General features: G+C 38.6%; 1 protein-coding gene across 3 annotated transcripts in view; it reads left to right on the plus strand.

The window, feature by feature from the left end:
• The window catches only part of FANCD2 (FA complementation group D2), a 1,694,389-nt gene that overhangs the window by 192,040 nt on the left and 1,482,927 nt on the right, over positions 1 to 19,422 (plus strand). For all 3 annotated transcript variants that reach the window (XM_044077594.1, XM_044077597.1, XM_044077595.1), the window contains exons 6-8: positions 888 to 951; positions 1,046 to 1,098; positions 17,897 to 17,975. In XM_044077594.1, the coding sequence (XP_043933529.1) occupies positions 888 to 951; positions 1,046 to 1,098; positions 17,897 to 17,975 (196 nt within the window). The remainder of the gene's footprint in view (positions 1 to 887; positions 952 to 1,045; positions 1,099 to 17,896; positions 17,976 to 19,422) is intronic.

Here is a 19,422-nt window from a genome sequence, read left to right on the forward strand (position 1 = left end):
CTACTTCGCTATAATGTTGACTATGCTCATCTAGGATACCTCAGTTTATAGGTAACAGAGATGATGTGTGTGCATAACCCTTAGTGCTAAAAAATGCAACTTTGTTATTCAGAATAAAAACCATTGTAATTTAAAAGCAGTGGTGTAGTTAGCGAAATGTCAAGCATGCGAAGGTTTTTATGTGGGCAAGACTGAACGTAAGTTGAGGGAACAGATTTATGAGCATGTTTATAGTATTAATAAGGGGAAAGAAACAAGTGCATTAGCCAAACATGTCCCAAGTAAACCCGGGTCACACATTTAAGTTCAGAATGATTGAACAAGTGAGACTCGGACTGAGGTTTGGCCCATTGAGCTTAAAACTAGAAAAACAAGAATTATGGTGGCAAGTTGAATTAAATGCATACTATTATCCAGGCCTGAATGACCAGTGTTGTATTGCGTGTTTATTGAAATTGAGGAGTCTTTTAAGATGAGATGAGGGGTTGTATAAGCATGTAAACCATTTATGTATTAGACTGTATTCGTTGTAAAATGTAAAGAATGATTAACAAGGGCAATATGGTATGTTTTAATGAAGTTTTAAAATGTATATGCACGTTTTACTGTTTGTTTCTTTGTTGTTACTTGTTAAAGAAAGAGGAGGGATGATAGGAATTAATTGATTTATTAATTTGTGAATGTCACGTGATATGTTTGTCATATGACTAAAGATGACTATTTAGAGGGGGGATGATGTTGCAATAGTTGCTTGATGAAATTCATTTACTGTTGGTGAATGAAAGCGCTTACTATATCAATAAATACGTTTTCTTTTAGCAGTGGCCTTCATTTCTTTTGTTTTTAAAGTTGTAGTCTTTGTTTAATTTTTTTTTTGTACCATTTAGTAATCATCTTAATTCTTATCGGGAAAGTCTCTTTAAGCTGCTGCTTGGAATTGACACTTTACAGGTAAAAAATGTTTCCTTTTTCTGTTTTATCATATTATTATAAAAAACTTCAGGTGTTCGATGTGCTAATATTTATTTACTTTATTTTTTGACAGCCAGCTGTTCTGAACACGTTATTTGAAAAGTTGCCTGAATTCATGTATGAAAGGTAAGGCATCATTTTTGTAGCTTAGAATTGTTTGACATTTTTTTTTTTTTGTAAAACGAAAGCTGGTTTGATAATTAAAAAAAAATGCATCTCACAATGTGACATTTGAGGGATGGAGCTGTAACTATGATCCAGGCAACAGGTAACCCCAGCATTGGAGGAGCTAGATGGGATGACATTGGAATGACTGGGCAGACACTGCTCACCTCCCTGGGGGGGGGGGGGGGGGCTATGATTTAGGTGGGGTTACACACATACATCTTCTTATACTTTCAGTGGTAGAATCACAGGTAGAGACTGGTGGTCATGCTGAGGTGTTGGGCTGTTTTATTATATGCTGACTCAAGCAGCTGTGTGCATTATTAATCCCAAACCATACCACCCCTTGGATGCTGGAAAAGGGAACAGATACTGCTAAGATGGAAAACCTGATCATATGTATACAAGTCTGCCCCACTCCAGGTTCACTTGATTTTCACCTCAGGAATGCAAGAGCCATGGAAAAAGAGAGTGAAAAAAATGCTTGTTGCAGAACTTTGGCAGGCATTTACAAGCATGCTGCATAGCATCCAAGTTTTCCATCTTCTTAATTTATCCAAATCTTTTGAGTTTCTAATACCATGACTGGAATGGACCCCATTCCTAAACCAAAATATGATTAAAGTTCATGAAATTAGTATTGTTTCAGTCTTTGATGTCAGCCAAAAATGCTCTTCGTAGCACCTACAGTATGCCCAGTAATGACTCCTCCTGCAATCTGTATGGGGTTACATGGATTGGTAACATATCTAAATATGATTGTAGATTCTTTTTATAAAACACATTGCTCCTACTACTATTGGAACTGTCTGGGTATCTTTCTTCCACATTGCTCTCGTTTCTGCCTGCAGATCCTGATATTTTATGACTTTGTGTCTCTCTCTATGCAACACACTGTAGTCACTGGGTGTGGTGATTTCAATGATAAATGCTACTTTTGTTTTCTTTTCATGGACCACTATATCAGGTTTTCTAGCATCTATCTTCTGAACTGTTGCTAACAGGTGATCCCATGTGATATAAACTTAATCATTTTCTATGATGCTTTGGGGCTCATTTTTTTCAACCACTTCAGTACCATAATGTTTCCACAGTCCCCAGTGCAACAGTCTTGCCACATTATTAGGCCTTTCAGTATACAGTCCTTCTGCCATTAATATATCATAACCAGTAACGAGGTGTGCGACTGTTTCCAATTTGATTTTACAAAACCTACATTTGTCTGTTTTTCCCACACGTTCAGTGGACTTTGTAAACTACTGTATACGTAGCCCACTGTCTTGGGCTGCCAATATTAACCTTTCATCCCTTGGTTTGAATTTGCCTCTCCTTAACCATTCCTGCGTTCGTTCCTGAACAATATAAGGTTCTTCCAGAAGTTTTCTATACTTGCAACTGTATTTATGCATTTTCCAAATTTCTTACCTTCTCATCTGATCCTTCACTTTATATTCTTTCTTTTGTTTTTTTTGGCTCATTCAGTTGCTGCCTGATTTTTATCTACATCTGGTTTGATTTCCGTTCTTGCTTGATGCCGATATGTTTCTTCTCGATTAAACAGAGAAGTCATCTTAGCTTTATTCTCCTCATGTTTCAAAACTTTTATTACGCAACTCACAAAATTTAAACAAACCAGATAAAACAAAAAACGCAAACTAAACCAATAAGAGCAATAGTTACCAGGTTTATTTAGCGTTAAAACAAAAATGTGTAGAAGACGCTTTCGGTAAAGACTGTGCTTCACCTTCATCAGAATACAAAATACAAAGTATCAAATGTAAAATACTACGCTTTTAAGTTGTTACCAAAAGGCAATTAAGAACGTCACTTCCCTTCTACTAGAAGGCATGAAAAACCTGGCGTTCATTAACCTGTAATTTAAGCATTTCATTTAAAGAACTTTGTGCAAGAATATATTTAAAAGTGTATTTAAAAATAATAAAAAATCTCCTTTTCAAGCTTGTAAATAAAATAGAATGTGTATATTAAACACACCTATCATACCACACTCGACTAAAACATGTCCTTAAATATTAACTCGTAACTACATCCAGCAGCCGAGATATTTAATGCCAGTATGAATGGAAAACATTATCAATAACTTACAAAATCAATTATTAAACCTAAAAAAAAATTTTATTTCTTTATTTATTTATTTAATTTGCTTAATTATTTAGGATAGTATTTAAAATGTTTATTCATAAATGTCACATGTTTCAAATATTTCAATAATTTGATCATTTTAAATGTTATAAATATATAATTTCTTATGAAATACATTATGTAAATCCTAATGTGTTTCAATAATAAAAAATTAATAAATATAAATTATTAAACTTTTGCACATAAATTAGCTATAAATTTCTCAAATTTATATAAAAGAGGGATATAAAAATTAAATCTAGTATTTTTTGTATGTGTGCGTATGTAGTACCCAATACTAAAAACCTAAAATTAATAAAATATAGAATACTGTAATATTGATTTTATATTAAAATATTATAATAATATAATAATATAATGTACATATTTCTTATAGCCTCTTAAGAGCTAGCAATTTAAGAATACATTTAATTGATATGTAATCATTTAATCCAGGATAGGCGCTTGCAGTAGTTCTAATTTGCCACATTAACTCATCTATCTCGAGGGTTAACTGCCATGGCCCACCTCTTGGGTCATGTGTTCTCTGATGTAAGATAACAAACTTAAAGTTGTGATTAGAATGCTCAAGTATATGTTTTGCTAGGGCATTATTAGTATCCTTCTTACTAATAGCGTACTTGTGCTCGTAAATTCTTTGCTTGATTTTTCTCTCAGTTTTGCCTATATAAAAGGCATTACATTGCTCACATAATGCTGCATAAACAATTCCTTTACTTTTACAATTATATATTTTATTTATCTTGCATGTCATACCATTGATAACTACCTCTTTTGTTACTAAAATCGAGGAGCATTGTGGGCAAGCACCACATTTATACATGCCTTTAGATGAAATAGGATGTAATTCCTGCTTTTTTTCTAAAAGCATCTTCAGATTATAATTTCTTCTATATGTGATTTTAAGTTGTGGACCTAACTTATTGTGCAATTCTGGGTCTTCAGAAATAATTCTCCAATTTTTGTTCATAATGCCTCTAATAAATTTATGATCACTGGAAAATGTACACAAAAAGCTGCTCTTATAAGGCTCATGCATGCCAGAAAAAGGTTCTACCTGTTGCCCATCTGTTAGATTGATATTAATAGAAATTTCATTTAATAGGGGTGTGAAGTGGCCTGAGAGTCTTTAAACCCTAACTTCGTCCCTAATGTTAGCAACTAATTTAAAGGGATAAGCTCTGTTTATAAACATGTTTTCCAAATTCTCACATTCATGATCAAAATCTACTAATGTAGTGATCATCCTAGCTGCCCGGACCATTTGGCCCTTAACTTCTTTTTTCTGATGGAATGGGTGGCAGCTGCTAAAATGCAAAAAGGCGTTGGGAGTATGTGGGTTTTCTGTAACTCTTGCTAATATATCTCGAATTTAATCTGTCTTTAATAAGTAAGATATCTAGGAAATTAATGCTATTATCATCTAGATTGAACGTAAATTGCAAAAAGTCAGTTAGTTCAGTGATGCTTGTAATAAAGGAAGGGACCAACCCTTTTGGTCCCCTCCAAATCAAAAACATATCATCCTGGTACCTAGTGTACCAGGAGACATGTTCCTTAAACATTGGGTGTTTAAAAAGAAGAGTGTTTTCCCAATGGGCCATAATTGCATTTGCAAAAGTTCCCCCACAAGGGGGAAAACATGTGACATTTATGAATAAAAATTTTAAATACTATCCTAAATAATTAAGCAAACTAAGTAAATAAATAAAGAAATAAAAAAATTTTTTAGGTTTAATAATTGATTTTGTAAGTTATTGATAATGTTTTCCATTCATACTGGCATTAAATATCTCGGCTGCTGGATGTAGTTACGAGTTAATATTTAAGGACATGTTTTAGTCGAGTGTGGTATGATAGATGTGTTTAATATACACATTCTATTTTATTTACAAGCTTGAAAAGGAGATTTTTTATTATTTTTAAATACACTTTTAAATATATTCTTGCACAAAGTTCTTTAAATGAAATGCTTAAATTACAGGTTAATGAACGCCAGGTTTTTCATGCCTTCTAGTAGAAGGGAAGTGACGTTCTTAATTGCCTTTTGGTAACAACTTAAAAGCGTAGTATTTTACATTTGATACTTTGTATTTTGTATTCTGATGAAGGTGAAGCACAGTCTTTACCGAAAGCGTGTTCTAAAACTTTTATTACGTTTGGGTCTTGTGAGGTCAGCGGATGTGTGGAGTGCCACAATTGCAGATTTGTACATGTAATCAATTTCAAGGAGGCCCAACCCTCCTTCGGAATGGGGAATATATAATCTTGGTATACACTGATTTTTATAAATCATTTGGTGAGCATGAAACATCCTTCTTGTTCTTCCATCTGTATTGCCTGCATACTGTACTGTGAAACCTGGCTTACCTGCATGCATTAACACTGTTTATAGCCAAAATATAATGTCATAATTGCTGTTTATTTGAATATTACAGTAGGGTTGCACAATACGAATAGCACAATTTTAACAGAAACTTTGTTAAATGAAGTTGTATCAAATACAGAATGCAAGAGCTATGGCACCATATTTTCTTTTCAGTTTGTGTAATTAAAAAAATGTGTGCAAAACAGAAGGGTTCCACAAGTCAAATGTTTGGAAGTAGTTTATTTGAAATGAGCTGGAGCATTTTATTTGAAATCTAGAAAGACTTTCTAAAGGAAAAAGATATCTGGTAAGAAGTGGTCCATCTTCAGTAACTTTCAGGTTGTGTGTAGCAGGCATTAGGACTGCTTGGCACCTGGAAATTCCTCAGGCAGTTGCTTCCATCCATTTTGTTCAAGTAATGTTACTTGGCTTCCATCTCTCTAATTCTTTGTTTCTATGCATCTAATTCTAATACTAAAGAATTTCTTGAGCAGTTTAACTCAGTGTTATACTTGGTTAAAGTTGGCTCCTTCTGTGGCTTGCTTCAGCAACTTAGTTACATTGAGGTAGCCCTTGAGCTGAGCTAGAACGTTTTACCCCAGGAAAAATATTTCTCCATCTTGGTATAGTTTAGGCTTTAGATTTGTTATTAAATAATGGTAAAGTTAATAGGTGGTTCTGGCTGAGACTGCCTTTATTTACAAGGTAACAGTAACATGTCTAAGTCCTGCCTCATTTTGTAGACCCTTGGTGTATAACCCCACATTGTATTAAAAGGATGCCAGCCTCCAGCTAACCCAGACTGTGATATCTAATTCTGGAGTTATTAAAGATATTATACCTGCATCTAAGCTTACTGACCTTCAGCTTGGTAAAAATCCCTAACGCCCTTCGCCAGTATACACCCATTATATCCCCGTATAACTTATGTAATTCCCTCCAAGGCTTTTATATTGTTTAGTTAAATACAACATGCTCTTAGCCCAAGCTCCCCCATTGTAGAAGACACCCTCCTACAACACTACCATCCCTGACCCTACTTGCTTCATTTGTTGAATGTATGACAGCACCAGTAGGCAGAGCTTTGCATGCACTGGCATGTATCAGCTGCGCTGTGTTCATGTAGAACCTGTTGAGTAACTTATGGCTTGTCCATTGTGCAGTCATTCCAGCCATTCTCATTACTAATGTATCTGATCAGCTTAGCACCTAACTCTACACACACAGCTTTAATGCCTTATTTTTTTTTTTTTTTACAAATTAGAAAGGCCTTGTACAGCACTACAGTTGCATCTCATTGATTATAACAATGTTCCGAATCGATGATCTGATGTGCCTGTTTAACTGAATCGGCTTTGATTGAAAAATTTTAGGTGATATTTTAGTTTAGACCTCACCTATTGTCGGGAGGATCACAGTATGTTGTATTATATTGTTATATTGTGGGAAGAAATATCCAGGGAATTGTTATGGCTAGGCTTGTATAGGCCCTAGGGCCGATAGCCTAGTACCAACCTATGAACCCCATTCTGTAAAATAGTGTGCAGTCATGTTTATGCCTACTTAAAGAAACACACATTTATTATATAGAAAAGCAAACTAATTGAAAGACATAGAAAGTAACTTCTGAATATGCAATTTTATTTATTTCAATTTATAGTTACTGGTTCTAATCTCACTCTTTTTTTTTTGCAGCAGTTATAACGTTTAAGTAAAAGAAGACCAAGATAGTAACATAACAACAACCTTCATAACTGTAGAATGGCATAACATTCATCACATCAGTAATATTCTACTAAAAATGTGTGATTAGAAAGTACAAGAGATTAAATAAAATGTAACTGAATTTGCTTCAGAAAATTTAATGAGTGCTGACGCTAAGGCTGGTGTGGTTTCATTAATTGTTTGTAAGTCTTTGGTATTGGGAGTCACCTAGAAAAGCATTATGTAATACTCCCACCAATCAGCGATAACAAGTGTGGGTGTTAAAGTACTGATGCTATACAACATCTCGAGACTGGCACAACATGAATTGACCGCAACCTCAAAGGCCCAGGTAAACTGCTGAAAGCATTTGTAATTAGAGAAATCCAGTGCTGTACTTCAGAAAAGAAAAATCCATCCATCTTATTGCACATTTTGATGCATCCTTCTACAAAGCTTTAACACTAGAGCATTGACAGGTTTTATGCTGAATCCTTGGAATGGCATAGCCACAACCTACCATTTTTGCCCAGATCTCAATACTTTTGATAAACAATGATTGTTAGATAAAAATTTGTGTTATTAGTCTGGGTGCCATTTGCCCCAGACAAACTCTGGTTATTTTATTTGTGGATGTTTTGATTTGAGATTGTCATTATGATGTTATATCATGCATTATTTTATTTATTTATTTTTTCTGTTCCAAGCTGCTTTTTGCAGAATGACTATCCACTGTGGTATTGGTTTATTTATCATTGGATGCGCAGCTTCTTTAATAAAAATGAAAAGTGCGCTATTTTGGTGGCTGGCTCTGATTGATCCCACCTTTTTTGTGTTTAAATTTGGGCATTTCCTTTTTTTTTCTTTCTTCAAATCATTAGCACTGAAAAAGCTCCTTTTAGGGGTTCCACTGTCTGTAACAAAATGCAATGTCAGTTCTTTATAGGGTTAACAGCGTGTACCGCTGCCACTCAAAACTGCACTAATTTGATTCAGCCTGTCACTCAATTGACTCCACCCACTGCTGTAGCAGCTATGAATCAGTGTTATCTAAAAGGAAATATCACCAAGTTTTGTAAATTACTCCAAGGTTTTGCAGCTTTAGAATTAATTATAATAGTTCAGGAAGCATCATTTGGGGGTGGGGAGAATTGGCCCTCCATTAAGGGAAAAAAAAAACATTTTAAGCCAATGCAATTGAATTGAACTCATTTTATGATGATTCTAGCGCAGTGTAGGTTTATTACATCTGTGCCATGCAGGTGCATATGGACTGGACCCCAATTTTGGTGATTAAGTAGTAAGCTGGAGTTCGCTCTTTAAGCACTAGTATTCAGTACAGTAGATTTTTTCAGTTTTATTGATCCTTCTCCAGTCAGAACCTTGCTTAGATTATAACACCTCTTGCAACAGTAAAGTGTTTCTAGGGTCACTTGCTTATCATACGAAAAGCTACAGAATAAAACTTGCTGTGGCACCTAGAAACTTATTCCAGAGTAGTTGCTAAAATTTCTAAGAAGCCCAACTCTAGTTAGTTGTATGTAGACTCCGTTCTCAGTCCCTGGCATTGTGTGAGAAACTTTGCAAAAACATTTTGTCAGCAGAATGAGAATGTAAAAAGTTTCTATTTAAGATCATCTAATAGGGTCTTTGATGCTTTGTTAATTCTTCAATGATCACTCTTTTAACACCAAAATAAAAATTGTTACTTTCTTGATATGAGTATGTTATTCCATTAGATGGTATATATGGAATGTAGAGAAGCATAATTAATGTTGTATTCCAGCAAGCGAAAGAAACAAATAAATCCACTGGAGCCACTTTAGCACAAAAGCTCAAAGCACATATTTATTAGCAGCAACTTTACAGTTTCACTAAAACAGCTTCTTCAGGCACAAAAAGTTACTAAAGGATAAAACAAGTATAAATAGTATAAGTAAATCATATGATAACTCAAACTCTTTGATGCAATTGTTGCAGTAAAGATTTTAAAGAGGCATTTTTCCATGTTTGAATTTACAGTTGTATGATAGATGATGTGAGGCCTGTAATTCTGTAAGTGAGAGCCTTATAACTGCAGACACCCATCCAAGAATAACAGGGTATTACAGGTAATATTGAAATTCACTATAATACAATGAAACTTCCATGCTTCTGGTCACATGGGTTATTCCCCACACCCCTGCTAATTAATTCTAACACTGTACCTCGGAGAGAGGTAAAGTAACATGAAGAACTACATGCTTTGATTTACCCTCTGCACAGTTTAGCTTGTTACTCCCAGTATTTTTTTCCCCTAGTCTTTGTCCCTACTGTCTAAAGCTTAGTCTGTCCAGGCAGCCCATTCATTCCTCATCACTGGGAAGAGGGTCACCTAGTTGGGGCTATCATTCTAGTAGCTGGCATGGCTGGTCTGAGGTTTTCTTCTTTAGTTTCCCCATTCTTGTTGCATGCACCTCGGGTGGCATAGGGGAGGGGCATGAAATGAGATTGTGAAATGGAAACACAGAATACCCCCTCACTTCTGCCAGGGGCATTCCCACCTTTCCCTTCTGTGGCACAAGTGGGTATCTTCCTGGTCTTCACCAGGAAGGTAGCACCACCCATTGTGGCCCAAGTTAGCTTAATCCCTCACTCTCCCAAGGAGAGGTGAATAGACCACACCATCTCACCCCCCTTGCTTGGCTCCTGATGAACTTTAACTGCTAATGGAACCCCAGACCCCTGGGACACAGTTTGGAATACCTCCCCTGCACCATTGAGCAAGGCTACACGTAGCATTATTGTTAATGTTTTAATAACAAGTAGATGTTCTTCATCTCACATTGCTGCAGTCCTTACACTTGGGTAGTCCGCTGTCCTCGGTCGGCCCGAATATCAAAGTATTAGGCTGACGTCGGTCAAGGCGCTTAAGACTGACATCAGAACGTCAGTGTACAAATGCGCATGACCGACGTCATATCCTCAGTCTTTTTTGCCGCATGGTCCGATGCAGAAGCAGCGTTGCAAGTGCCGTTCGGCGTTCTGAAATTTTTCGAATTCGGAGTTTCAGACCGAGTCAAAGTTGGCTAAGTACCCGTTGGGAATATTTTAGTTTTTTCTTGCCTCAATGGTTTACCGGATGTCAGAAAAAGTGAATAACTGTATTTCTTGTGGGAAGCAGATACCGCATAGAGATTATCATACTTTGTGTATTCCTTGTTTGGGGCCTGAGCACGACGTTGTTGGGTGTCGCTTTTGTGCTAGGTTCAATAAGCGCACTATTGCGAAGGTTAGATTGTGCCAGGTTGGTCTTGAAGCGGTGCAATTATAATATGCCGCCGGATGCTCCGGCGCCGCTTCTCAAGAAGCGCAAAGACAAAGCAGCTAAACCCAGGCAAGAAGAGTCGTCCGTACCGGACGCCGGTTCTTTAGAGGCGTCAGTGGAACCGGTGGTTCCGCCGGAGACTTCTCTGGAGTCCCAGGGGGAGACTTTGATATTGCAGGATGTGGCCTCTCAGGAGGCAGGTCAGGCTGAAGGGGCTTCTCAGGTTACTGTACTCCCTCCCTTCCTAGGGTGGTTAGGCCCTCTCCTTCTGTTTCCAAGGCTTCTCCCAGAGGCAGGCCAGGTTTAGCTTCTGTTGGTGTCACTCCTAGTTCTTCAGGATCTGTGCCCAAGAAGCACATGCTTGAAATGGCAGAAGATTTAATTACTTTGATTAGAGGTTCTTTGCCCCCTCCTGATAAGAGGCCTAGGGTGGAACCAGAGTTGGGGAGTTTTGAGCAGGCTTGGATGTTTCAGAGTCTTGGCTGAAGACTTGCAGGAGTACTCTCCTTATTCTGATTCTGATGCAGATGATTCGACTCCTTCTGCTTCTCCTCCAGAGGATTTTTCTTTTCAGAGACTCTTCATTCCATGAGGGAACATTTTAAGTGGGAAGGTCAGGACTTCTCTGATTCCAGGAAAAGGCTTAGGGAATTTTTGCTTTTACCCCAGCATAGGCCTTTGGCTATACCACCTGTTCTGGATGTTGTGGAGGATGTGTTTGCAGAGGCTTCACTTAATCCTGATTCTTTGCCTCCTGCTCCTGTTAAACCGGATAGGTATTACAGGGTGCCTGAGGCTCATAAATATCTTTATAAGAGTCCTAGGGCGGACCCAGAAACTGTTAGTCAGGGACCTAAGGGTGTCAAGGCCTCTGTTGTAAAAATCCGGTTCCTCCAGATAAAGAGGCCAGAGCTTTGGATAGATGGGGAAAGAAAGTCTATACTTCTTCCACCTTAGCTATGAGGGCTTTGAATTGCCAGTTTCACATGTTGAAATATCAAAACTATCTTCTTTCTCAATTGAAGTCTAAGGTAGATGCTCTGGCGGAAGGCATTGAGTGTAAAGAATTACAAGATTTGGTGCATGTCTCGGAACAGGTGGGTAAGCATTCTTTACAATGTGGTTTTGATGCTGTACAGGCCTCGTCTAGGGTGGCTGCCACTGGTTCAGTTCTTCGCAGGCACGCCTGGCTGAGGGATCAGAATTTATCTGACCATGTTAAGACAAGGATTTTGGATGCTCCTTTACAGTCTGATGTGTTGTTTGGTTCACCTGTGGAGTCAGTCTTGAAGAAAATGGAGGACAAGGCTAAGTCTATGCAGGCTGTTAAAGATTTTTTGCAAGTTCAGCCTCCGAAGTTTAGTAGGAATTGGCCTGCTAAGGGGTGGACGTATCCTTCTTATGATTCTCAGTCTAGGGGTAGATCTAGACGTGGTAGGGGCAGGGCTCAGAGTTCCTTCAGACCTAGAACGGGGAGTTCACCTGCACAGTCTTCGGGTGAGGGCAGGGGCCAATCCTTTCGTAAACAGGCCCAATGACCTACCCTTTCAGCTGCCAGATCCTTCTCGCCTGGCAGCACCTTTGGGAGGAAGGTTGGCACTCTTCAAGGAAAATTGGAGTTTGATTACTCAAGACAGATGGGTATTGGATATCATACACCAAGGTTACAAGTTTTATTTCCATACCTTGCCTCCTTTCAAAGGCATGCCAGACGTTCCTCCTCAGCAAAGACTAGAGGCTCACAAACAAATTTCTCTGCTACTTCAAATAGGGGCCATACAACCGGTCCCTCTACCAGAAGTGGGCCTAGGATTTTATTCTCGCCTGTTCCTAGTACCAAAGAAGGGGAACACGTGGAGACCAATTTTGGATTTAGCTATCCTCAACACATATCTGGACATTCCCAAGTTCAAAATGTTGACGTTACAACAGCTTTTGCCTCTGCTGGGCAAAGATCACTGGATGGTGACGCTGGATCTCAAGGAGGCTTACCTTCATGTTCCTATCAGGCTCAGTTGCAGGAAGTATCTGCGTTTTCGGGCTGGGACTTTTCATTATCAGTTCTCTGCATTGCCCTTTGGCTTATCTACTGCGCCCAGAGTGTTCACGAAAGTTCTGGCTCCAGTGATAGCTTTCTTCAGGCTAAGAGGAATACAGATCTTTCCTTATTTGGACGATTGCCTGATTCTGGCCCAAGAAAAGGACGAACTTCTTCATCATTTACAGTATGTGATAGCAGTGCTAAGATGCCTGGGGTATTCTGTGAACGAAATAAAGTCCAGTCTAGTACCCTCTCAGGACATGTGCTTTCTGGGTGTGAGACAGAATACAGCGTCCCAGATGGCCTTTTTGACCCCGGACAAACAAAAGAATCTTTCTCTTTACTTCCATCAGTTGTCTCATCAGTCCAGGCTGACTGCAAGGACAGTCCTTCAAGCCTTGGGGTTCATGGCATCTTGTATTCTGGTGCTTCCCAATGCCAAACTGCATATGAGGAAGCTACAATGGTATCTCAAAAATGTATGGACACAGCACTGCCAAGATATGGACACTGTCATTCAAATAATACCTTGCATTCAAAAGGAGTTTTTGTGGTGGGCTCAGGAATGTCACCTAAACAAGGGACTCTCTGTGACCCGACCAGAGGCGAGTCAGATTCTAACGACAGATGCCTCAGACAAAGCTTGGGGAGCTCATCTAAATGGAAAGTGGATACAAGACATGTGGCCTGCCAGACTTCAACATCTACATATCAACTTGAAGGAGATGTTAGCAGTCCAATTAGCATTAATAGCTTTCAAGGATTTACTTCTTCCAGGGCAGGTGTTGGTTCTAACAGACAACACAACTGTCATGTGGTACATCAACAAGCAAGGGGAACGATTCTTATCCTCTATGCAGACAAGCAATGATTTTGTGGGAGACTGCTCTCAGTTTACAGCTGAATCTTCAGGCAAGGTTTCTGCCGGGAGCACAGAACTCCTTAGCAGATGTGTTGAGCAGACAAATTATGGATCCCCACGAGTGGAAATTGGATCCTCATGTATTTCAGAAACTGACAGTGTTATGGGGAACTCCAGACATAGATCTGTTCGCTTCTCCACTAAACTACCAGCTGCCAAAGTTTTGCACAAAAGGTTTCATCCCACAGCTTGGAAAGTGGATGCTCTTTCATTCAAGTGGAGCAATCTTCATGTGTATGCCTTTCCACCTCTGCCTCTCCTCCCAAAGGTACTCCTGAAGGTCAGACAGGACAAGCCAAAGATGATTTTAATAGCTCCAGATTGGCCTCGACAGCACTGGTACCCATTACTGAGAAGTCTGGTACGGGAGCCTCCATGGCCTTTGCCTTCGATTCCACACCTGCTGTCTCAGGAGAACAGTCATTTACTCAATGTCAAACTTCACTCTCTACATCTAACAGCCTGGCATATTCTGTTTTAAACCCTGGAGGGTCTCAGCTTCCACAGCAAGTTTTGAATGTAGTACAAGGAAAGTGTACGCAGATAAATGGAAGAGATTTTTATTTTGGAGTACAGCAAAGGAATTTGATGTTTCTAAGCCTAATTTAAGTGTGGCTCTTCAATATCTTACTGAGTTACTGGACAAGGGTTTGTCCTTCTCTTCTATTAAGGTTCATGCTGCAGCAATTTCTGCTCACTATGACTGTGACCCACCATTGTTTTCTCATCCTTTGTTTAAGCAATTCCTTAGAGGGGCAAAGAATATAAGACCCCCACGTAGAGCTCCTACTCCTGCTTGGGATCTCAATTTTGTGTTGGAGAAACTCACTCTACAACCTTTTGAGCCTGCAGCTACTGCCGAGTTGAAATATTTGTCATGGAAGACTGCTTTTTTGTTGGCCATTACCTCTGCGAGAAGGGTTTCTGAATTACAGGCCCTTATGGCGGTTGAGCCTTTCTTGATTTTCCATAAGGACAGGGTATCTTTGCGTACTAATCCTTCCTTTATGCCTAAAGTGGTTTCTAGTGTGGCTTTAAACCAAACTATTCATTTGCCTACTTTTTATGCAAACCCCCAAAATAAAGGGGAAAAGATTTTGCACACTTTGGATTTACACAGGCAGTTGCGATACTATTTGAGCAGAACTAAAGGGTTTAGGCAGTCTCAGCAGTTATTTGTTTCATTTGCTTTGGGTTCTCAGGGCAAGCCTGTGTCAAAACAAACTATTTCTAAGTGGATTGGGTTTTGTATTGCTTTCTGTTATTCCCATCATGGTAAGGTGATTCCTGCTGGGATTAGGCCTCATTCCACTAGGGCTACTGCCACTTCTACAGCTTTTTTAAGGGGGGTGGCAACTAAAGATATTTTGGAGGCAGCTACTTGGAGTTCAGTGCATACTTTCTCTAAACATTACCACCTTCCACTTTACTCTAAATCTAGGGCTGGTTTTGCCACTGCAATTTTACAGGGCATTTTGGCAGCTCCTAATGCTTTATAGTTTTGCCATCCTCCCTTACCTCTGCTTTGGGATTCTACCCAAGTGTAAGGACTGCAGCAATGTGAGATGAAGAACATAGTACAGTTTTGTACCTACCATAAATGTAGATGTTCAAGATCCACATTGCTGCAGTCCAATTTACCCTCCCTCCTTCCCCTCTGTAGTTAGAGGCGGTTGTGTGGTTTGGGTTGTGAATATTGTGGATATTGTATATATTGTACATATGATTAGTGCAAGGGTGGTTGGTTGTTTTTTGCTGTCTTTTGGTTTTGACCTTTCTTTTTAGGGTCTTCTGACATCTGGGGCAAGAAAAGACTGAGGATATGACGTCGGTCATGCGCATTTGTACACTGACGTTCTGATGTCAGTCTTAAGCGCCTTGACCGACGTCAGCCTAATACTTTGATATTCGGGCCGACCGAGGACAGCGGACTACCCAAGTGTAAGGACTGCAGCAATGTGGATCTTCGAACATCTACATTTATGGTAGGTACAAAACTGTACTTTTTATTACTGGTTGTGGCGCCCGTGCCCTGGTCCAGTAATCAAGGAGCCTCAGTCCTTACCACTGACACCAGTGAGGGGGCGTCCTCATTGGGAAGGATAACAAGTATACACGCAGTAAAGTATAATTTCCCTTGAGCACACACAGATCACAGTCAGTGGCTGTTTTTTCCCTTTCTGTCCAGATCCCCAATAACACTCCCCACTGGTATGGCTATAGGGTCCAGATCTCAGCCTAGTGGTCAAGCTAAAACCTCCAGCACCCTCTGTCCAACCAGTGCTTCATTTCCCAGCCTAAGTAGCTGACACACACACACACACACACACACACACACACACACACACACACACGTGCGCGCGCGCACACACACACACACACACACACACACACACACACACACTCTAAGATATGAGTTCTATACATACACACAGACACTCCTGGTGAAGGCTGGCATGAGTTCTCCAGCTATGCCCCTTCCTGCCAGTCTGTAAGGTAGTACGAGCTGCCACCAACCACTAATATCAGCTACCAATAAGGCCCTTACCAAAGGGTTTCCAATTATACTTTGCAATATTATTACTGATATCCAAATAGTAATTGTGACTGAGCAGTAAGACTATTGGAGTGGCTTTGTATAGTATCACTATACACATGCAATGTACTCTAGAGCTTAAATTATCTCCACAAAAAAACAGTCACAGTTGAAAGGTTTAAAATATTTAATAATAAATAATAACACAAGACAATACTTACTACACAGTGCTAAAGTTCAGACATCATAGGAAAATGCTTAAAATAATATTGTAGAATAGTTCTGACATAAATATAGAAAGCAGCTAGACTAAACTTACTATTTTCTGTCTTTTCCCAAGACCAATCACAGTTCTAAATAAACTTGTATATAGAGCAAAAGCAGAGGTACTGGTGAGTTGTTGTCAGCTTTAGACAAAATCCAAAATGCTCTCTCTCTCTCTCTCTCTCTCTCTCTCTCTCTGAAACAGTCTTTTAAATTGATAATACATCACTGCTGACTCATTTTAGATTACATCGTTCTTCTCTGGTTCCCAGGCTAACAGAAACTCAAAGTTTAACATATTTTTGATCTTGCACCTGGTCAGGAAACCACTGCAATTAAAAGACATTATAGATGTAAAATCTAGCAATTAACTCTGGTCTCAAAACAATGGAAAGTATCTGCTGGCCCAGACATCATGGCTCTGAGTTTGAAATCAGTCATACAATGCTTGACTTAGCTTTCTTCCAGCAGAGTGCACTGTTGTTGCATTTTTGGTGTTCAACATTTTAACACAATTTTCTTACATTTAGGAGAACAAGCCTGTGGCTTATATTAATATTTACAAATGACAAAATTATCTACAAAATTCTATCTAGCTAGGCTGACAGTGTTCACACTGCTGTAAAGAGAGAAATCAATTTGTATAGGTTTACTGTGTTTTTATTTAATGTTTACATTAAGCTTACTCTGTAACAGCTGGTCCCTCTCATCACTTGTTCAGTACATTCTAGGCAGTAAATTAGCATTAAATACAGAGATATTCCACTGTTTCCAAACATATTTTGTAATGCCAATCAGTGTTCTATAATCTACATTTGTATTTTGTTGCATTGTTTCCTAGTGTGTTTCATTAGAGTTTGCATTCCAGACTTAAGTACTATAACTTCAAATTCTATCTTGTAGAAATGGAAGTCCTGCCATAATGGCAGCTTTTTTTATATAAGTATAGCTTTATGTACTGTGAAAGAACCAACCATTGCTCAATTTGCAGTATAATTTCTTAATTCACAAGTGCGGCAGCCATAAATCTTTACTGAATCTGATTGTATACTGCAAGTAGCTGACTAAGGTTGTTGTTGTTTGTCTTTTGGCTTTTCCCGGTAAGGGGTCGCCACAGCGGAACTCCGTTCCGCTAATTATTGGCAGTAGATTTTTTACAAAACGCCGAGGTGCCAGCTCGATGCCCAACCTTCAATGAAGGCATGCACATTTAGTTGACTAAGGTAACAGTTTAATATTGCATACTATATGTGTGATTATGAGGTGGGTTAGGAGTATTTTAACACAAATTGTCAATTTACTAAAGCTGGCCATTTTGTTCATCTTTTATTTTCTATTCCATACATTTATAGCAAGTTTTGAAAACATATTTGATTTAGGAAGGCAGAATGCTAATGCTAGTTAGTATTAGTGTGCAAGTTTGCCTTTTAAATTTTTGTATTTGTTAATTTTAGTGTCAATGAAGATGGTATCAACATGCCTCGCCTCATCATTAGCCAGTTTAAATGGTTGGATAGAATAGTTGATGGTAAGGTAAGTGAGCTCTTTTAACAAATGGTTGGATAGAATAGTTGACAGCAAGGTAAGCAAGTTCACTTTCTAACAAATATTTTCTAAAATGATATTTTACAAAATTATGTGTGATGGGGGTAACCATAAGGTATAATAGCAATAACCCATGGCTGGGTGTGGGTAATGCTGAATTTACTCATGGTTGGCATGGTTTGCTCATTTGAGCAAAGCCTGAATGACCAAACAAAGCCAACAGTGGGTAAATCCAACATTACGCACACCCATCCATATGTTATTGCTATAATACAATGATAATATTTAAGAAAAAAATTGTATAAAGTTGCCATGGTGTTCTTCTACTTTAATTTTATGTCCTGGGGATGCTTGATGTACTGCTCATGCGTATGGGACTTATGTTCCCATGCTTACACAGTACATAAGGTGTCCGTAAGCTACTGTGTCAGTCGCAATGTTCTGCATACAGGAAGATTAAGGTACATTTTTCTTTTCTTTTCTTTTAATGTACCTGATTTTTTTGATTGCAGAACATTGTGGCTGTCTTAGTAGAGTACGAACACCTTCCAGATCTACAATTTTGTTTGTTGTCTGGAAGAAAACGTCTCAACCTCTTGAGCAAGAAATTTAGACAAAAGACATAAATAATGGGGACATAAAGGTCTGATGAAAGTAGGAACAGTTTTTATGTATTGCTGTTACAAATTAAGAAAATTGATAGAATAACATGTTTTACATTAGCATTAATTTCCTGAAGAGTTGTTGTTTTTCTTTTGGCTTTTCCCGGTTAGGGGTCACCACAGCGGAACTCCGGTCCACTTATGATTGGCAGTTGATTTTTACGATGCCGAGGTGCCAGCCCGACGCCCAACCTTCAACAAAGGCACGCCCATTCACGCAGGTCTTTCGAATGCCACTTGAAGTCTAAAACTCAAGTGCCTGTCATTATTTTCTAACTTTAACCTTTAATGATTTGCCCAAAAAAAAACACACACTTTTATGAGAAACATAATCTGAAGCAAAAATCTGGGCATTGTATGAAAATATGTACAGGTGAGAGTTATGACTGGAAGTTGTATATGCTGATAAGAAAGTCCAGCTGCTCAATGATAACGACCTGACTTTTACTGTTGGTATATTCTTGATTTACATCGAGCACTTTGGTTAGGCTGACCAATTAGCGTGCTTGTTTTTGAATGTTAATGGCCAGTCATTGTATAATTATCAGTAAATAAGCATCTATATAGTTAGTACATTTTTAGCTTTGAAGGTCAGTCATTTTGCATTTAATACACAGAGCACTGCTTGCAGTGGTGTTTTGTACAACTTTAATTCATAAGTTGTTTGTAAAATCAGGATGCTTACAAAACAGTTTTATAGTAGAAAGTGGCATATACTGGCTTCATCCTCCTGCTTAAAATCTTTAGTGAAACTATAGACGCTTTTGCTGCAG

Source organism: Protopterus annectens, chromosome 7.part0 (genome assembly GCF_019279795.1).
Source record: "Protopterus annectens isolate FY-2018-M chromosome 7.part0, PAN1.0, whole genome shotgun sequence".
In the NCBI taxonomy this organism is placed as follows: Eukaryota; Metazoa; Chordata; order Ceratodontiformes; family Protopteridae; genus Protopterus; species Protopterus annectens.